Source organism: Wasmannia auropunctata, unplaced genomic scaffold (assembly GCF_000956235.1).
Source record: "Wasmannia auropunctata unplaced genomic scaffold, wasmannia.A_1.0 LD335963.1, whole genome shotgun sequence".
Classification (NCBI taxonomy): Eukaryota; Metazoa; Arthropoda; class Insecta; order Hymenoptera; family Formicidae; genus Wasmannia; species Wasmannia auropunctata.
The window spans coordinates 146,772-168,503 of record NW_012026927.1 but is presented as its reverse complement, the minus strand read 5'-3'; the positions used below and the strand labels follow the sequence as shown (position 1 = coordinate 168,503).

The 21,732-nt window shown below is 41.9% G+C and overlaps 2 protein-coding genes across 9 annotated transcripts in view; one reads left to right on the top strand and one right to left on the bottom strand.

Annotated features, from left to right (window-relative positions):
* LOC105455012 (sestrin homolog) overlaps nt 1-11,664 on the top strand; it is a 173,099-nt gene extending 161,435 nt beyond the window's left edge. For all 6 annotated transcript variants that reach the window (XM_011698035.1, XM_011698034.1, XM_011698033.1 and 3 more), the window contains 6 exons: nt 2,064-2,234; nt 7,703-7,885; nt 7,990-8,230; nt 8,432-8,697; nt 9,345-9,719; nt 10,230-11,664. In XM_011698035.1, coding sequence (XP_011696337.1) covers nt 2,064-2,234; nt 7,703-7,885; nt 7,990-8,230; nt 8,432-8,697; nt 9,345-9,719; nt 10,230-10,316 — 1,323 coding nt within the window. In that variant the 3' untranslated portion in view covers nt 10,317-11,664. The remainder of the gene's footprint in view (nt 1-2,063; nt 2,235-7,702; nt 7,886-7,989; nt 8,231-8,431; nt 8,698-9,344; nt 9,720-10,229) is intronic.
* A 5,753-nt stretch (nt 11,665-17,417) lies between these two features.
* Nucleotides 17,418-21,732, bottom strand: part of LOC105455007 (glutamate receptor ionotropic, kainate 2-like) — a 122,342-nt gene continuing 118,027 nt past the window's right edge. The window contains exons 17-19 of one of the 3 annotated variants that reach the window (XM_011698024.1): nt 21,339-21,439; nt 20,131-20,421; nt 17,418-18,969 (exon numbers count right to left, since the gene is read on the bottom strand). In XM_011698024.1, the coding sequence (XP_011696326.1) occupies nt 18,880-18,969; nt 20,131-20,421; nt 21,339-21,439 (482 nt within the window). In that variant the 3' untranslated portion in view covers nt 17,418-18,879. Of the gene's footprint in view, nt 18,970-20,130; nt 20,422-20,766; nt 21,050-21,338; nt 21,440-21,732 lie in introns of those variants that run through there. The other 2 variants (XM_011698025.1, XM_011698026.1) reach the window with 2 other exon arrangements.

Genomic DNA, 21,732 nt, shown 5'->3' with positions numbered 1-21,732 from the left:
ATGACTAACGGCCGCGACGTGCACATGACAGTAATGCGCCTTATGAAATGAACTTGTTATCGATGAGAAGCGTTGAGAAACTGCGAGATTCTTCTGAAAAACAGGAGAAACGGCTATCTATCGCTCCCCTGCGAAAGTTCTCGTATATCATCAGATTTTCAGAATTTAATTTGCATATAGCATCCGAATGGTTCCCGCATCGAGCTGTTTGGAGCTCTCCGTAGAGTTTTATTGTGAATTCGTAGTCGCAATTGCAATTTCGTTTCTCTCCGCGTGCCGCGGATGTGTACGTGTAAGAAAGCCGAATGAGCGCGTTGTGCGCGAGGAAGTTTTTACACGTATTGCGGAAGTGGTGGTGCTGCGGGAAAACGATTCGAGGGCGAATGAACAATTCGCGCATTTGCGTGAAACGAATCTCTCGCGGCGCTGGTGGACAAAGAATTCGAGCTGACTAATCGGCCTCCATGCACGAGAAGACCATTGCCACTTCGAATTGCGGGCACGTGCGCCAACTCGCGATATGTATATGACAAACGACTGTTTACCCTACTGTTTACCTCGAAGCATTTGTTGAAACGATCCGCAATGTGACTGCGTCAGCGATCGATCGATTACCAGAAACTCTTTCGACCGGCGGAAGTGCGGCTAATAAGTTCGACAGGCGGAATATTTATAATGGATGAGTTGATTTCAATATCGCAAGAGAAAAACTGGTAAACAGGAACTATAAATATTAACAGGCTTGTATCTATAGTAAATTGCATTAGACGATAAAACGTGACTCAAGTCGCGTACAGTCACGTCCGCTTATTTTCCAACGATGAATTATTGTAAGTCGAGAAATGTTTGCATGTTTATTAGAATTACGTTAGGAAGTATTAAAGAAAAAAAAAACCTGGAAAAACCTCGCACGGAATTATCGTAATAGGCAATGTCTGATCTGTGAATTTTCAAGTCTCGCGTGACGGCGGGTGCGCGAAAAGCTATCCGTGATATTTTTTTTTTTAACGATGTCAATCATTTGCGCTCAATTGCGCTCCGCGGCAGCGAGTTCTCGCGCAATGCCTTTTGCCTGTGACTTACAATTAAACGTGCACATAATAATTCCGCATTGGTGTGTACTGTTTGTTCGACCCGATCGATTAAGGAGCAATCACACGTTGCAGAGTATAACACGGTCATTAAGCGCGATACTCTATGTAGCGTGTCCAGTGTACTGAGCCGTAATTTATGCCGATATCTATCTAGGTGCCTATATCTCTCGCGAGACGTGTATACAAAGGCACATATATGAGGTGATGTATTAATCAGCAGTAGTTCAAGACGAACCGTTGAATGATGCAACGCAAACACCTGATTGCGTGGATCGCTTTCGGATGATCCGGAAACCCACTCCCACCCCCCCCTCCCCGCATATTTGTGCACATGTCGTAAACGCAATTATGCAATTAATATTACGATTAACGCACCTAAACGCCCTTTGTGCGTATTAGTGTGATTAACGCTGTTTATCGGCGAACTGACGTTACAGGCTGCGAGAAATATGTATATATATATATTTTTTTTTTTTACATGCTATGTAAAATATTCGTGGTGTTATGTGAAGCGTAGGTGAATAGGTTGACTGTCGGTGAATGTCGGTACTTTCTAATGTCGAAAACTTAGCGAGGCCCGAGGCCCGTGCGAACAAATAACGGGCTAGGACCAAACAACATGATTGGGCCCGGCCAATTATTGCGTGGATACTAATGCGAAGAGACAGATTCTTTTTACCTGAAAACCCGCCACGACAAGTGTAATTCGAAAGCCGAATACATTTCTTGCGTTTCGAGGAGAAGCACGCGAACGCTGATCGCGCTCTCACGAAAATAGTATTCTTAATAAATTTCTTAATAAATAAATACAAAAATCAGTTTTCTTGCAATTCTTTCTTGAACTAACATTAAACATTTTGAAATGTTCAATCGATTGCTGTTGCATCTATCGATTCTATATATCTCTAAATATCTACTGTATATCTACGGGACGCTTTTGTTTACAACGGTATGTTTTGATTGTTGCAGACGCATGTCCTGTTGATGGATGCTTTCCTACAGAACAACAGGCTGGATCATGTTTCCAGAGTAATGTCCTCGCATCCAACGTATCTGGAGCATTTCCTACGGACCCAGCATTTCATCCTTCGCGGTGACGGTCCACTTCCTTACGACTACAGACACCTCATTGCCATTATGGTAAATACTTGTTTTCTATTTTGTAAGCTGCATTTGGTACATCTGAGGTACAAACAGGGAACTTTTTATGTCTTATGAATTGATTTTTAAACAAATTTTTTCTTGCGACTTTTATTGCGTTTTTTACGTTGCATTTAATTCAACAATCTTAGGAAAGGTAACTGGAACGATTGAAAGATGCGTACTATCGTAAACTTTAAAATTTTATTTTGTTTATTATAGAAACTTTATTTTAATAATCTGTAGGATTTGAGACAAAAGACATTTCCTTTTTTTTTTTAAGAAGCTCTTTCGTTGAAAGCATTTTTTTCGTTAATTGTTCAGTTTTATTAAATATAAATTTTCATGCACGTAGAAAATTGTTGCTCATGAAGCTAAGCTCTTCTTCGCGAGATGATGATGTGTCCTCATCTTTTCTCTTAAGTTCCCTGATCACCCTCGACAAGCGACAGCGGGTCACCGGGTCAAAGGTTATCGCAAATCGAGTAAATGCAGCGCGCGTGTATTTCGTAATGCCGCACATGTTCTCGTGAAAAGCAATTGGTGAAGATATGAAAAATAACGTTGACTATTCCTTTATGATCTTTACTCTACGATCTACGCAACCGTTTACTTTACTTTTAGCTATTTTTGTATCAAAACATGCCATTTGTTGTATGAAATTATATAACCTTCTCTCTCTCTCTCTCTCTCTCTCTCTCTCTCTGAACATGCAAGAACGTAAACGTGTTAGAATTCATCTTGAAAACGTCATATTTCCAATAATCGCAACCGCGTTGTATTATAATTAAGACATAAATTTGAAAGAGACGTTCGACGGCGAGATAAATGTTTTGTTTTTCAATTAAGGTAGGTTTTTATTAGTTTCTTCGGATGATTTAATTTTTAAATAACGGAAGCTTGCGCAAGCGCATAAGTCTTTTGTGGACTATAAATAACGTAGGAGAATGTTCAATCGACGTTTTGCATGTAAGAATCGGGCAAGCCCATATTTTTAAATAAATGAGTCATTTATCATTCAATGCTCAGAATAAAGATTCGTGCGAGAAACAGGCTTGTCTAGATAACGCGCGCGCAGGCAGAGAGATAAAATTGATTTGCCGGTTTCACTTCGCATCGTAAGAACAAATTCGCGCAATGTGCTCGAAAATTATTACAAAAATAAAATGCATCTTCGAGATTGCACGATTTTCATGAGCCTCTCTGAAAAAAAAACGTCGGATATTTTGTACAATCTCAAAATATTTTCAGCGTGTATTCGAGTATTTTTTCTGCGATATTCGTGAAAGCGAACCTGTCTGTTTTCCACAGTCAGCTTTCAATTGAATTTGAAGCGAGTTTATTAGATATCCTGCCTCCCCCCCTTTTTTTAGCTCGCGTTTTCATTCCTTGTAAAATTAAGACGGCTTGTCAGAGAAACCCGTTTCTCGAGTTAAGATCTTACTTCTTCTCGGGGAGGCCAGCTGGCATTAGCTAATGCATAGTTGGCGATTGAATGTATATTTCCGTAAATGCATACACGAGGTATAAAACCAGTGAGAAACTATACGGTGTTGTTAGATACGGCGGCGATATAAGCGCGAGAGCAGGTATGCAGATTCCTGCAAACTGGTTTACTCTGAATTGTCGAGTTAACGGCTGTTTGACGAGCATTCGCGCCCGCAGCCGACTTTGTTTATTGCAAAATCCCAGACTGCAGACTGTAAAACTGCTATCTGTACAGGATACAATATCGAGGTTACAGCTTCCGCCTTTGAATGATACGCAGCCCGCGATCGGATGTCGTTGTGAGCCATTGCACGAGCTTGATCTTATACTCAGTTGATAATTTAAACAATTCGCAAACACATTAGACAGATTTTATTTATTACTTCCTTGAGAGAGAGAGAGAGAGAGAGAGAGAGAGAGAGAGAGAGAGAGAGAGAGACTCGAGATCCGAGAACTTTACATTATTCAAATATTCAATAAAAATAATTAATGTCGCGATATTAATAATAATTATTAATTCGATCTAAATTTATTATACTATTTATTATACATTTTTAATTGTCGCACCTTTCGCGCCTTTTTCACGCAATCTCGGGACTCGATCTTCTAGCAATCTCAGTTTGATAACTCGAGAAGCACATCGGTAGGCCGGCGTGATACACGAAATATCATCGCGACATATACGATCGATCGAGAGGTATTTTATCTCGCAGAACGGTGAAGTGCGGACAAGGACGAAGTAAATTGTTAGACGGTACACGCGGATGAGTGTGATAAAATGATAAGGTATCTGAAAAACAGCTTTTCTGGTAAACATTGTGCTCGGTGCGCGTAGACTCGCAGAATTCCTTGGATACGATTTGCGACCATTGCGGATTGTTCGTCATCGAAAATTGCCACTGGGAAAATCAACCGTATCTCAACATAAAAATCTCAACAAAAGGATTTATTAATAAAAAATTATATGAGAAATAGTTAATATTTAAAATACGTTAAGATTTGAAGATATAAATAATAACTAAATACAGTTGATTCATCTTTTGTTGATTTATTCTAGTACTATTATTAACTATTTAATAGTTACATGATTTCGTTAATCGTTATCTGAACAAGATAAATCGAGCTCATGTAGAATAAATTATAAGAAATATACAGGAGTGTCTTTCAAGATAAATATCAATTGCTATCGTGAATCGCCTCACATTCGCGTTTCTTCTAACTCCAATGCAAGAATAAAATTGTTACTATTATTAACGTTTGACAACATTGATTATCATATCTCAATTATTTTAATAAGCTTAATAGCTGTCCATGTATAATATATTCCAAAGTCAATAAGCACGGCGGAAAAACGATAATCTAAATATTACGAGGAGCAAATTGCATCGATGTACGATTACGCCTTGGAAACTTTATGCCAACGGTATATTATTTGCGACTCAGAAAAGAAACCAAACATGCTTTTTGCAAAAGTACCTCGAGATTGCATTTACATTTATTGTACGGGTAACATATCGGAATATCGATATCGCGATGTCGAACGTGAGATGTTATAAACGCGCGCGATTTTCTACCGATTGTCGTCCGCACATATTGTTATTCTTGTCGTCGCGATAACGCACTACTTTCAGCATTTTTTTTTATCACCTTCCCAATCCCCGCTCGATAATTCCCGATGGTAAAAAAAAAAACAGAGATCGCGGTATCGCCCGCTGGCAAATTTCTGTGTGTCGATCACGATAATTACAATCCGTTAATCCCTGAACGTGATTGTCGCGCGAAACGATAAGTAATACAAATTTCCGTAATTGACGAATTGGCGTTAGTCTTGATCGATTGCTGATCGGTGCGATAATATAATAGACGCTGACACATCTCGATTTTTCTCTTTTTCCACGGCGATCAGATTGGCGAACGCGTGAAATTATTAATGAGGGAGGCAAAAAGTACGTCGCGTTTCCCAGGGAAGATCCTGGCTATAAGATTCTTAAGGGAGGCGAAAATGTATTTGCGAACTCTCCTCTTATCGTGACTCTGAAATCGATCGATTTACCGTTCTCACGGCAAACACATGTCTTGTTTGCGTATACCTCATCGCAATCCGCGTTCCCTCACTCTCTTCTTTCACCGTCGTCATATATCTCTCTCTCTCTCTCTCTCCTTCATTTCGTCTTTTTTTCTCACTCGCGCTCGCTCTTCCGCTCCCCTTTACCGTGGTATTACCATGTCCTGTCACGATGATCGATCGTCTCTGTCAGGATCGTGCTGCATCCGACGCCCACGTGAGATTCCCCGGTTCGCGAAATGACGAGTCGGGGGTGCTAAACTGACGCGTTTCATACCCGCGGGGCTTTGCAAAGTTAGTCACGCGGGAATAAATAGATCGCCGCCGAGTTCACGTTAGGTAATTTAAACCTCAAATAACAGTCGCCCACGCGAAACTCGTGTTACATTTGCAAAAATAGATTTTTTTCCTCTTTCTTTTTCCCCCGGCGGAGTAACTAAACGCGTCATTAAGTTGAATTTTCCATTTATTAACGTCTGTTTCCTCATGCAGTACGCTGCAACGTGAAACTGTTAGCGTATTTAAAACGGTAAATGCCCGTCAGTGTTGAACTCATATAAACTCTTCCTGCATGTATATATTTTCAATGGTACTTCTAACGCGCGTTATTTCATCATTGATATTGATGGTTTTATTATTGCCTTTAACCACGCTCGTGGAACACGAATTCTCTCGGTTAAAATCCCTCCGCTATTAATTATAAGACCGATAACGCGAAAATCTATGGACGACTCATCTGGGATTATTCATCGCGGGAGGAGGGGTCGGGAGGAGGAGGAGGAGAAGGGGAGGATTGAGCGTAGTGCATATATCCTTGAAACGGATGTTGCTGTTCGTCACGTGGTGGAAATGATCGTGCGCGTGATAACGCGCGCGATATTGGCGGCCGCGACCTCTCGTGCAATTTTGCGCTCCGATGCATCATCACGTCGCCGTCAATTCGCCTATCGCCGGTCGAAATTTGTTATTGAAAAACGGCATACGGCAAGCCGCCCGCTCCCGCAGCCTTGTCCCCCCCTCCCCCTCCCCTTTCCCCTCCCACCCATTCCCCCGCAAAAATCGAGCCAATAACTCCGAAGCTCGTCCTCGAAAATTTTGTGGGACGGGAAACCCCGCCGCCGTTTATCGCGCGCGCGAGATGCGCGATACCGCACACGGACGCGCGCGCGCGCAAATACACGCGTGCTTCGACGGCAATAATGCACGCGACGCCCATCCCGGGGCACTCTCAATACGCGAATAGAAATTCCTCGCGGGACGAAATTGCTTTCGGGCGCGCGCGCGTGCACGCTTCGTGCAATCGTTTTTATCCGCCCTTATTTCCCTACGGGTAGTATCTTATCGACGGGCATTATCTGCAAGCTAATTCCTGCAGGCCTGTGTATATATCTGCACTTATTGTGATGTACGGCCTGGAGGTGAGCGCGCGCGATAATCGAGATTACCGAGAGGCCTGCACCGTCGAAGCTTATAACGGCCATAAATTAGTTGATTTATCATGCATATAGCGCGGGGTGCGCATTGATTTAGACTGTAATTATATTACATCATTATCGTTGCGCGACGTTTTGAAAAACGTCTGAGGCGCGGTTTCGTATGTACGCGGAACGTTTGTATCGCGCATATGGATCTCGTCCCTTTAAACGTGCGCATTTCAATTGCGCTTTATCAATCAATTAACGGTACGCGCCCCGGAGTTACAGCCCCTTTCGGGAGAACGAGCGAATTTATGCGATGCCTTTTAACGACGTACGATTTAAACGGACAATAATCCCTAGTGGAGCGTAAGGGGGAGACGATTACGCTTAGAAACGCCTTTCTGAGGGCGGCATTCATTGAGGGTCGCGGATGATACGAGTGAGATAAAGATCGTACGGGAAACAGGTTTGGAGATTTATCTCTATGTAATTTTCAGGCTGCGGGCAGGCACCAATGTAGCTACCTTATAAACCTGCAGAAGAGGGAGTTCCTTCTTCAGGGCGGTGACTCCTCGTGGCTCCAGGGCCTGAGATCGATCCCGGGGAAGCTGCAAGATCTCTACGAGATCAACAAGATTCTAGCCCATAGACCGTGGCTCCTGAATAAGTCGCACATAGAGGTAAGCGCGCATTCGGGATTCGGGATTCGCATGTATAGAATCCAAATGATGGTTCGCGAGGAACGTTGGCGGAGTGCAATACTGGAGCGGCTCTGTATTTCCAGAAATTGACCAAAGGAGACGATAATTGGTCCTTAGCGGAGGTCGTCCATGCGATAGTCCTATTAGCTCACTTCCACTCGTTATCGTCTTTCGTATTTTCTTGCGGAATTAACGAGGAATTGGATAACATAACTGGCCATCACTACAAGGAGAACATCCAGGCCAATAGTGGTAACATACCGCCTGCCAAAGACAAGCTCACGAGCAGCCCTAAAAAGATCCCCAACGGAGACGGCAAGACTGGTACGTAGTTTACCTATCAATATTGCAAATAACGTCGCTTCGTATAACGCGATGTGATTATAAATTAGTATAAAATTAGATAAAATTAGATATCAATACATATATACATACATTCGCTTTTTCGTATACGTTTATAATGTTAATAAAAAATATTATGTAACTCTACAGATTGAAATTACACAAAAAATATGTGATTTACAGAAAATATGCCGTCACCGCCGTCGTCGCCGAGCATAGTCGGCGAGCAGGAGGTCGGAGTGGAGACCCTGATGGAACGTATGAAGCGCCTCTCGGAAAAGTCCGAGTCCTATCAGATCACGCAGGAGGAGCTCTCCAAGAGATTCGAGACTGTCGAGTCGCAATCGGCCGAGCTGGCGGCGGCGCCGCAGAGGAGCAGCTCGGTCCTCGACTCCGATATCGGTCTATTCATCGAGGATCCCACTTTCATCTACCAGGATTTCGCCAAGGTGAGCCTCTCTCACGACGATCAGTTTCTTTTTTTTTTTCTTTACTGCGCTCGCGTAACTGCGAAAAAGTCCGCAATTGTATCTTAATTGGGCTCATCCATTTATGTTGATAACGTCAATGTTACCCGCGCGACCCTCATGTTATTCAATAACGCGCGGCGATGATTCCTGGCGCGCGCGCGTCCGCTGTTTTTGTAACGTCTAGTTAAGTAGTGTGTAATGGATTAGAGCCGAAAGACGATATTCCAAGGTAGCGTGTGGCTCATCCATGAATATTTAAGCCCGGCTGCCTCGGCTCCGCGCGTATACGGGCGCTTACGGCTGCGCTCGCGTAACTACTATGAATATTTACCGCGCGACGACGTTGTGTATTGGCTGACTTAAGATAGGCTACGAAGGCGGGGCACACACAGTCACACACAGCGCCGGCGGCTTACGCCACGCGTTAATGCGCGAGGTAATAAAAAAAAAAAAAGTCGCTTCGCCGGTTGCTACCCGTAGTATATATACTTCCTTCGTTTCGCAACGTAATTCTTTACGTCGTCCGCGAGACATTTTTTTGTCGATGCAACGTTCTCCTCCCGTCTCTCGGCGTCCTCTTCTTTGTTTGTTTTTTTTACTCACGCTATGTATTGTTTTCTTTCCAGCGCGGTCAGCTGAACGACATACCGACCTTCCGCGTCCAGGATTACTCCTGGGACGATCACGGTTACTCCTTGGTGAATCGTCTGTACAACGACGTCGGCAATCTCCTCGACGACAAATTCAAGACCGCGTACAATCTGACGTACTACACCATGGGCACGCACAACAAGGTCGACACGTCGCGCTTCAGACGGGCGATCTGGAACTACATACAGTGTATGTTCGGCATCAGGCACGACGATTACGATTACAACGAGGTGAATCAATTGCTCGAGCGTAGCCTCAAAACCTTCATCAAGAGCGCCGTTTGCTATCCGGAGCGCGTCACAAAGAGGGATTACGATCGCGTCATGAGGGAGTTCAAACACAGTGAAAAGGTAGGTAGAAATGTCTCTCTTTCAAATTGATCAAATCTAATCCAACTTAATTAAATTAATCTCCTTTATTGAGAAATAAAGGAGATCGCATCTTTATAATGATTCTTTAAAGATAAACGATGTAATTCTTTTAAAAATAAATTATTTTAATCAAGATACATACGATTCCTTTGATAGTGCAATAAGGTTGCGTTTCCCACTTGGGAACGAATCTTGTGGAAATTTAAATGAACAGCGCTTTATGTAAATAAGTTTAAAACGTGTTAAATATAAAATACTTGGCACTGTTCGGCTGAAAATAACTGCTACCAGTCTCGCGATAGAAAGTCAAGATTAGCTCGCACGAAACGCATTATGCATTTGGAATTAGCCGGTTAACGTCTGTGATAAGAAGCGTTTTATCATGATGAAACGAAAGGGACATAAAAATTTATTCTCGCATGAACTGCGACGAAGAAACGAATGTTGGACGTTGCTAAATATTGCCCTTTCCTCCCCTTTGTTTTCCAGGTCCACGTGAACCTGATGATTCTAGAGGCTCGCATGCAAGCGGAACTGCTGTATGCCCTTCGTGCCGTGATGCGGTATATGACCTAAAGCGAAGCTCCGCGTCGCTCCCTCGTTTGTCTGCTGTCTGTCAGTCTGCAGTTTGTCGATTTGTTTTCTCGCGCCACGCTCCCATGCCCGTAGACTTCGCGGACGTCTCATGCCCGCGCGCGGGCAATAGAAGGAGCACACAGGGCGAGCGCGCGATATCATCGAGTCTTATATACAGAAAAAAAAAACATCACACAACACAACATGCACGCGCTATCATAAAGGCCGCTTCGCCGTCGACTCGTGAATCGCGGCGATAGCGAGCAAAACGAGTCGCGAGTACTTCAGCGAGCGCTGAAAAAGGCGATAATGGAGAGGAGCAAGAGGAAGAAGAGGGGGATGCTGTGGTGGGGAAGAGGATTGTAATATTTGGCCATTCAGCTGCGCTCTCGGCGCGATTCCTTCCGATCGGCGCCTCAACGACGAGGCCAACGTGGCGTTCCTCGTGCGGCTCATCCAACAACACACGTCGATTGCGCACGTTCCGTCTATTCGCGTAACAAAGTATATATATATATATATATATTTGATGGCGAGGAATGGAGTGCTTCTCCGCGGGTATACGCGAGGAGATCGTGAAGGAGGAGCTCGTAAAAACGGAGGAAGAAAATTGTGCGAACAGACAGGGGAGACATGACAAGAAGAGGAAAGATTTATAATTTGTTTTGTACATAGACACTTGTATTTTTCTACGTTCGACATCGTAGCAGACTGTTATTTGTGCGTTTCGTTTACGTTTCAGATCTGTTTAAAAAAAAAAAAGTTTGCTCTCGCCTTAGAAGCTTTCGAGTCGCGCTTTTAACTTCACACGTTACACACACACACACACACACACACACACATACACACATACGTACACAATATACGCCCTTCTTATTGCGTTTGCAATTTCGAACTTAATGCGCGATTCGCCGAGGAAAAACGCATTCGCCGCAACGCGCACTCATCCATCGAGCAGGAGAAAAAAAAAAATTCGTAGCTCCGCGCGGACATTTCGTTTCTTCTTTTGTGCCGGACCCGGCTTGTTGAGAGAGGTGGAGAAAAAAAATTAATCGTAAGGCTAAATTAAGAAAATCTATTAACTCTAATTCCGTCACCGCGATCTTATCCGGACCCTTGCCTCGGATCCGATATGACCCGACTTCTTTCCGAGTTCTCGTTCCCCTGCGGATGACGTGCGCCCGCCCCGAGTTATCGGAACGTCGGATCCTCTCGCGTGCGAACGCAACGTCGCGTCGTCGCGAACGTCGGAGAACCGAGAGAGATCGTCTTTCGCGCTGTGTATATATATATGTATATGTATGTAATGCGTTTTATCTTCGTTTCATTTTCGACGATCCCTAGCCCGTAGAGGAAAAAGAAAAAAACAAACAAACGACCCGTGAAAGAGCTAACGTAAAATTGTATCTACTTATTCATCATACGCGTGTGTCGAGCAAACCTTAGACTGTAGGACGATCCGCGGCCGCGTGCATGCGCGCTTGCAGATTTTGTGTGTCACGGGCACACGCGACCGCGGAGAGAAGCAATGCCTATCGGCTGTGTTTATTTACCGAGGAAATGACGCGCCGCTGTCGTTTAGCCGAACGCGAAGTGCGTCGTTGCAAATTCGCTTTGATCCATTTGCACCATCTTTTAAAAGCCTAGGCTGCTTTTTCCACCTTGAGATTAGCGATGAGAGAAGTCGCGCTCGCGTACGAGCTTCACACACGAGTGGGGGAGGGAAATTCATTTGGTGTGTCTCGAAAGTAAAGAAGACCGCTGTACCGATCTTCTTTCCGACTCTTGCACCGATGGCTTGCGCTTGAAGAAAGCGGGGAGGACGAAAGTGTAGGCTTGGAGAAACCGCGTGGTACGGGATTAGGCCCGAGTTCTGTGCGTGCGCTAAAGAAGAGAAGCCCCGACACCACGAGAACACCAATTTCTCGACGCCCGATATTTATGCGCGCGCGCGCGCGTGCGCGAGGGCGCTCATCAACGAATTTCGATGCCTTCGGCGTAGCGTTCTATAATAAAACACTATATAGAGAGGAGAGAAAAGAGAGAGATAGAGGCAGAGAAGGAGAGAGAGAATGAGAGAGAGAGAGAGAGAGAGAGAGAGAGAGAGAGAGAGAGAGCTTGATAAAGCGATAGAAATCGCGACGCACGGCTGACGGAGCCCTGTCCCTTCCTCGGCGATTGATTGCGATCGTGCGGGGACGCCGTTCGTTCGGTGTTTCAAAGTGTTGTGCGAGGAGAATCGAGGAGAGGCTGTTTAAACAAATCAAATTCTTATAATAGATTGTTAAGGTATATACAGAAACGACACACACAGATACACACAAAAAAACCGACACACGTACATACACATATACACGCGGAAAAGAACATGGCACAAAACTATCACACGCGAAATATACGTGTTCTGTGATCGCATATATCTATATATATGTATACACACATACACATAAAAAAGCGAATATATATATATATATGTATATATATATAGATACATATATAACGCATATTTACGATTAACTCGGCGAAAGAAAGGGAGGGAGAGAGCGAGAGAGAGAGAGAGAGAGAGAATGCGCGAGTGGCGAGTGCGAACGTATGCAGTGCGCTGCACGCTAACTGGAAGTTTGACGATTCTACCTGTAGCGTTTGTAATTAGGGTGTCTCTTTGTTATGTAACTGTGCTGCACGTGTGCGTGCGTATGCGCGGGCGCGATAATCGATTTATTTGCGTGCACGTTCAAGGACGTTGATAATCAGTACTTTGGAATGCGGGACTTGTTCTCCCGTGAACGTGTGATCCTTTGATCTCGATTCGGTGAACGATCGACTGTAAATGGCGCGCACAGTGAGCGAGAAAGATCCGCGCCAAGAAAATTGAAATTGGTGCAATTTCTGTAAATTTATAATTTACTCAGGTTCCGAGGGTTGCAAAAAAAAAAATAGAATAAAATTTTTATTTATCGTATATATGTAAATATAGAATATATTTAGTATATATTGAATTTATTCTATATAATACATATATGTATGTATATACATATACATATTATATAAAATTTTGTTTTAATATATATAACAAAGAGTAAATATTCTTTTTTTACGAAATAATGGAATTTTCATCGTGGTCCTACAAACACATCGTTAAAAATCTTGGTTTGGAAGTTTTTGTAATCCACACTTTTCTATACTTTAATCAATCGTCGCGAGTAAACATAGTGATAATTCTTATCTCTATGTCTGGATTTGTCGAGATTACACCGGTTTCGTTTCTTGGCCGTACTCATCTAGTCTTAAGTGACGCCGAATGACATTTCTCACTCCGGTAATGGGATTTGCGTTCCGAAGTGAAAACGAAGTCGTATTCCAAAATGTGATTAGCAAGCGTAAACGCACGTACGACGCACGCGGGAGCACGCGTGGATTCGTCCGAATGACGCGGAACCAAATGTGGATAGTAACAGCGAGACATTTCGACCAACAGAGCGACGCGTTTCCTTTTTTTTTCCCTAGGCGACGTCTCCACATATCACACCAAGAGTTTTAAGTAGAAAAAAAAAGAAACGTTTGCGTCGCTCGCAGTTCATCTCGCCGGAATGGAATTAGTCGAGTCGGCAGAACCAATAACCTTTTGGCGATTCGAACTTTTTCTCTCTTCGCTTTGTGTAACGTATTTTGCCGCTGTTTGCGCGTGGTGACAGAGGAAGGGTGGCGCGATTTTGCGACAAACGCTCGCAATTCGTCGTGCTAATGACAGTATTTTCAGTTTCTCTCTCTCTCTCTCTCTCTCTCTCTCTCTCTTTTTTAAATTATTTCATTTTAGGCTTTACTTCGTAAACTCTTTCTCTTCAGCTTCCTCTCTCTTTCATTTCTATTTATCTATTTATCTCTTTTGTTCTCGATGATTAATTTACGAACTTTATATACCGTCGTCAGAGATCAAAATTATTGGATTTGTATATCGTTTCGTAATTACATTCGCGACACGAGAACCCGCACAGTTGAAACCAAAGAATTATGCAAGAAGTACCATTGTGTGATCATTCGAATTCTAGTAATATATTATCCAAATCATCATCCAGCGTTAACAGGATTAGAAGAAAAAAAAAAACATATTCTACTCTGAACCGATCTGCAAATGTTCGAAATGTTTTACTCGCGAAATATTTTATGATATTTGATTGTCCCTTTACGTGTCCCGAGTATCGGTACAGAGTATATGTCCGGTAAACCAGATTCTTCGCGCGTTTAGTTTGTAAGCGTCACGATTTTCGGCATTCACGATTTTACGTAACTTCTTTTTTTTTTATTCCGCGTTAAGCGTACGTTGATATAGGATTTTTTCGATGCGTACACGTGTCCGGCGCGTCGTACCAGCCACCATTGAGTGAATGTTCGTTAATCATCGTAAATACCTACTCGTTCATGCGTTTTTTAGAATAGTTACCTCGCAACGTGTACGCTCTCAGAAACGAGTATACATCCTCGCCGAAGATCGCATCGGCAACACATCGAGAGCTGTGTTAATTTTTTCGAATTTTACATAAAACTAATAACAATGTGTTTTTAATACATTTGGTTACGTAAGAAGAAAGTAGATTTTACTTAAGATTTAACATGATCCGAGGGGAGCTACGTGCTAGGAAATCGTAGTTCTACTTTCCTTCTGTTCTTTCTAACGTTTTCCTTTATTCCTTTTTTTTTCACTTTTCTTCTTAAATTTCTATCTCGCAGCTTTTTCATATACTTATCGTTTGCATTATTTATTCAACGCTATCTAGTATTTTATTTTATTTTGTATAATAATGTGCCAGTCTTCTAAGTTTTTATTCTATCTTCAACTATCCTTTCGTTCTCGTCAATTTTCACATGGTTTATTTTACGATTAGCGAAAGAGAATAATGAAAACTTGATTGATGTAAGAGATGGCGGTAACGAATTGCAGCATATTCGCGATAATCGTATACGTGGATTGATCTCATAATATAATAATCGTGAGAGGGAGAGGGAGAGGGAGAGAGAGAGAGAGAGAGAGAGAGCGAGAAAGGGAAGCAAAAGAGAAAGGAGGAATACGCGCGAGGCTTGAAGAGAAAAAGAGAATCGTCGTTGTAACGAGACAGACAGAAGTTGTAACGTCTAACGACGTTCTGCTCCATATCTTTCTTCTTTGTTTTTTTTTTCTCTTGAAAATTGAGAAGTGCGAGAAATTCTCGCCGAAGCTGCACGCGAATGCCGCTGCGGCGAGCCACACATCAGAGCGGATTTATAATTTCGCGATAATTCTAAGGGGCACGGTAGAGAGGGAGAGAATGAAAAGAAGCAGGTAGAGTGAGAAAGGAGGTGTGGAAGAAATTCGAGATTTTGTACGTAGTGAGACGATTGAGCGGGCAAAAGCAGAGCGCGATCTGTGATTTTCTTTCACACATATAGCGAAACATCGTTGCAAACGTCCACGAGATGCGTCATGGACGCCTCTGTCACGGTATCATTATTTAAATATTTCCAACATTCAAAAAACTTTAGTTACTCAGACGTTCTCTTTAGCGGTTCGGGGTACATGCTCCGTGATCGTGCTCTGCTTTTCGCCTGACCTTTGTTCATTGCTGTTTCTCTCTTGGGCACGCGTGACAGAGCGAGGATTTCGAGTCGAGTTGACGCCTCGGTAAAGTGTATAGTGAGAATCCTGGAGGTGGACGAGCACAGAGAAAAAGAAAAATTGACGAAAAAGAGTAAGATAATATATGCGAACGTAAAGTAAAGAGTTTTAAAAGAATTTAAAATGAACATGTGTATATATATATATATATATATATATATATATATATATATGTATATGTATGTGTGAGTGTGTATGTATATATTTATATGTCGAATCGGCTCTAAACTCGTCCAGCTGTCTCGAGTCAGTTCAAGCTCCCAAAGAGAAGAGAGAAAGAGTGAATGAGCAAGCAAGAGAAAGAGAAAGAGAGAGAGAGAGAAAGAAGTGCACAAGCTGTGCACAGCCGAGAGAACGGTCCACCTCCGAAAGTCACAAAAAGCATATTAAAATAGTACATGCCACGTTATCGGGAATGATTGTGTGATAATTACAAGTGATTTGACTAGGCCCCCTTCCCCCACACTTTTGAACGATAATGCGGATTACTATCACTGAGGATGTTTTTTTCGATTGTACATCAACGGATCTCGGTGACCAGATTTCAGAGCGCTGAAAAGACGCGAGAAAAGACTTTCTCGTTTCACGCTCTAGATTTCAGACCTCGACCTGATCGAGAGACGCGGCTAAAAATTAAAAAAACACCCTTTGTAATAGCAATCCGTCAGTTTCACCGACGAGGAAGAGATTCCGAGATAAAGTTGAATCAGAAGGAATTCCTTGCTTGCGAAGCTCGCCGTAACATCTCGGTCATGTTGATTCGATTAAGCATCGCGGTCGAAGCCTAATCTTATCACGGGCCGGCGCGAGCCCGCGGATCTCTTTTACGAGACTCATTTAGGAATTCTCGCTGTTTTTTTTTTTTTTGCGTATTTCCCCGGCGATAAGCAGGTCGGTTCCGTCGTGTATCGCGTACGTACAAGACTCGAGCGGTCGCCGCCATATGCGCGGCCGGGGAAGGGGGTCGTATATGATGTGATTTCTTTTATATCATAACAAATAATGAACACTAAGAAATATTATAGTTTCATATAAGTGAGATATGTTATTTGTCATTTATTTTATCCCTTAATAAATGATGTTATATAAAAAAAGGTCAACAGTGGCGTTTTCTTGTGCATTCTCCATCTCGATATCCAAGAGCCTATCCACTCGCCGTTGCACTTTTGAAACGCACTATTCTTCAGAGTGATGATATCAGAAAAATGATTTCTGCAACATCGATTAGCTGGCTTTAATCTTATTAGTAGAAGGCGCTCTTGAAATTTATTTGTGATATTTAATCTTATTAGCTCGATCAATCTTAAATTGAAATAAAATTTACAATCTCCAAGATGAAAAACAAATCTATCGCAATATATTTTTCACTGATATAACTTCAATTATTTTTTTAAAATTGTCGATAGCTATTGCGATGCCTGAAGAGGATTACAGGATGAAGATAATGATCGTTCTCTCATCATACATTTATTCGCCGGCTATCAGCATATTACAGCACACGTTACATGACACCAAACGTCTAAGTTGTACTCGATTAGCGCTATAACGATTACTCACTTTCAGCCACATTTTTTTTTTTGCATAAAATAGTCCCATTACGAATCTCACTGCTGCTTCCTTCGCGCGGCACAATATTTACAGTAATACTTTGCGTGTACAATTACACCTTAGGCGGCCTCTCGGTAAAAAGTGAACGCATTTACAGAGCGTGTCTAAACAGTGTTTCTGTGCATGGATCGAACGTTATGGTCTCGTGAGAGTAGCACGAACGTTACTCGTTAGAGATACCGCTAATCGCCATCGTAGATAATTTGGATGATTTAATTCTACGAGCGCAGGACGGAAGGGTTGTTCATCGTCTTAGATTCAGCATACTACTCTCGTCTGATCGAACTGATGTCGAGTTAAATTAGAATTGGGACGTGAGAGTGCCATATAGATTCCTATATCTCGCGCTGATCGCTTCGCGACGATTGAAGACTCGATATAAAAAAAAAGAAACCCTATAGGCCGGAGATAAAAGATCTCGGGGGAAGCTATTTCACCAAATAAGTTTCACCTTCCTCGGAAACAACAGAAGAGTAGAGGAGAGTATGGGGAAAAAATATCCCTCTTCATTTTGTACATCGTAAATTGCGCTTAAAATGCTTCGCGTAGGATCTCGGCGTAGAATAATTTTTCAATGAAAACATAATTTCGGGGATAAAAAATTCACGATCCATTTATGTATTTAATTATTACGTTAAAATGTCGCGGGGCGAAATAGCATTAACTTTTTTTTTAAAGCACTTAACTCGTCGATCTCGATAACGATTAACGTCCATCTCGATCGCGTCGTAACGAAGAGAATTTTCCTTTCGCAAAGCCGAGAATTAATATGCATGCGAGCTGGTACGTAACTTTTTAATTTAAGATTTTTCTGCGGTATCCTGACAGTATTTAAATCACGGTACCACGAACGTATTTGAATACTTTCTAAAGTGGGCGAATAAAGCGGCCGGAACGCTCGCTACCTCGGGACGATTATACTTGTCCGGCGGATTGATTAATCGTACAAAACTCGCGGCTACGAGAAAAACCACTTTAGAGAGCCACGTTGTATCATTTTATCAATTAAGTTCGGTATATAGCGTCGATCTCTCACTCGACGGATTTTATCAAATGTGCGGAAAAGCGACGTACGCGTTGCTTTACAAATACAGTTTAAGCTCTTTTCTTCGTAATCGCGAACGTCGAAACGACGGAACATTTGTCTTTATTAATATTGTGCAAACATGCCTACCGTGAATTTCCGGCACTGGCGACGGAAATCTATCAACAAATCGGTCATAATTGCTTTTCGCGAGACGCTTTGTACTTGTTCTTGGTTTACGATTATAACGTTGTGGTGCTGGTCTTGCTAATAACGCCCGTCTAATTGCCGTCATACTCGTGCGGCGGTGCGTGATGATGCATGTGGATGTGTGGGGGCAGTTCGACTACGGGTACAGCCAGGTTGCTCCTCTGTAATACAATCACAGTTACGTAATGATTATATAGTAGTTACACGAGTGTAACATCGCAGCATTCGTGCAAATAACACGCCCGTTTGAAATTTATGGAATTCAAAATGTTGCAGACGATCTTTGCGGTCGGGATTTTTTTTTACACGTAATTTGACTAATGTCTCGAACCTCTCAAATAATCACTGTTATATTACAAAGTTATACTTTATTTCATTATTTAATATGTAACTCAATTTTTCAGCATATTTAATCTCCGTCGGTTATCGGCAATTTATGGAATTTTTACACGATTTTTCGATTTAACTTCAGCAGCTAATTGCTTAAAACGCTATAGTTAAGATTCAATTGGATTTCCGTCGATCCTTTAATCTCTTCAGTAAAACTGTTATCTTGCACCACCAAATCATTCGCAAGAAGAAATGAAGAGATAATATATTTCGTGCCCGTTTCCTGACGGGAAATAAATCCGCTTGCCAGATACACGTTAATTAAAGAACATTTGAATGCAATTATGGGTTTAATAAACGTAGGAGCATAAAAAGCTCGGTGAATGTAAAATATAATTAAATAACGATGTAACAGAGAGGGAGAGACTTATCCCTTGAATGAAATTACGATATATAAAATTGATTTCGGATAAAGCTTAAGCAACATCAATTTAATGGAGAAGCGAGGTTTTCATAGCAGTATTTACAGCCCGATCTTATCTAAGATTATTTGAAGCCTGGTCTTAGCCTTAAAACTCGATCGAGCCAATGAAACGACCGTAGGTATAGCATCTCAAGTTTGCAATTAAGACAATCTTAAATATAAAGATTTTGAATACCTTGGCCCCTGTAATCGTTCTTGAATCTCGACGTCTAAAAAGCATATCGTGTACGATATTACCTCAGATTGTAGATTTTATTTTTAGAGTTAAATGAATTTTCGCGATAAGCAGAACCGCAGAATAATTTTCGAGTAAAACTTTATATTTCTTAAGATATTTTGGCTAGACAACACAATTTTGGCTCCAACGGTCCAGATAAGTTTTTGTTTATAAAAGATATGTGTACATATATTTTACGATTAGAAAAACGAACTTATTAATTAACTCGAGTTAATAATCCGTGAGAACGTCGGCTTGTAGATTAATGATAACTAATGAGACAGCCGTTACCTGCGACCTCATCCCGTTCACGGGGGTGGCAGTGGGATTGTCCGGCGGGTAGCCGATCACGTGCGAAGAACATTTGTCGCAAGTACGCCGTCGTCGAGACGACGCGCGGCAGCGTAAGGCGCGGCAGAGCTCGCGTGCCATCTCCGAGCAAAGCGACTCTTGTTGATTCGGTGGCTGCTGATGTTGCTGCTGGCACTGTTGTTGTTGCTGCTGCTGCTGCTGCTGTTGCACAGCTTGAGAAATTCCCTGAAGAGAGCCGGAGGTAGGCGTCGTAGGGACCGGAAGCCTTTGCTACATCAGCAGCATCCACAACGACGAATTATTCGCGCGTGTTAATGACTCGAGTATTAAAAAGAAAATTCAGAGAAGGCGCATTTAAAATACATCGTGATGCGGGAGACATTCTAAAATTAGTGAGAAGTGAATAAGAATTATTCCTTAAATATTTTTCGAATTATAAACTACTGAAAAGATACAAAGGTGAAAATAAATAATGATATAAAGATATATTAATTATCCAATTTGTAAGAGAACTTTATTTTAATGGAATTATTATGTAATTTGACTAATTAAGAAAAAATGTCAAATTTTAAAATTTGTAAAAAAGATGTCGATCTTTTTCAAATATTTATTACATTAACTATAGATATTAGCAGGAATTAATTCTAAATTTTCAATTTTTCGTTAATATCAGGGCATCTTGTATCATGACGGTAGAAAATTATCAGAGGTATTTTTATACTCGACATACGCATATACATGTTATGTAAATTTAACGTAACGTTTTAGAGAGCGCGGGTGTTGAAGCAGACGAATTTGTAAGAAGTTCTCTCGATGGCGGAACGGACCTTTTTTCGCAACTGTGTTTGGGGGGATGCTTGCAGTCGAGCGGCATGCTTCAATGGACGATGAGCTCATGCTGATACGACGAAATCCATGATGTAGCGATGAAACAAAGTTCAGAGAACGTCATGCAATGTTTACGCGTTCATACAGTCACATGCATATCTTTCTCTCTCTCAGTGTTCATTAGTTTTAAGGATTACAACAAACGTAAAGCAACGAAAAGTGGCTTGAGAATTAAACGCGCGCGATTGGTTTTTGTCGAAACTGCCGACGTCGACAAATAGAGCGGTACGACGTGAACGTGCTGAACGATTTATTGAAATGAATTTCAGCATTGGTTTCCGGGATCGATGCACACTCACCCGTTCCGCCGGTGCATTCCTCCTGGAATTGTAACAGAATTCGAAAATCGCTATGAGCACGGCGAATGCCAAGCCGCACAGTAAGACCACGAAAACTCCTCCTAGACGCAGAAACGGGGATTTCACGTTGATTCTCGAGCGGGCGCATCGATAGATAATATTAAGAAAGAAAGAAAGATTTCGATACGTACACTGAGAAAAAAAATTTGTTGAAAAACGCAAAGTTTGTTTTATTTTACCAAAATATTTAGTCCGATACGTTCGACTAAACATTACTACAATGACACAAAATAATTTGTTACTATTATAAACAAAATACTATTTTTTAACTAAACTATTTTGTTTGAACAAAAATTTATCGTATTCAACTCAACCGTTCTATTAAAAATACACA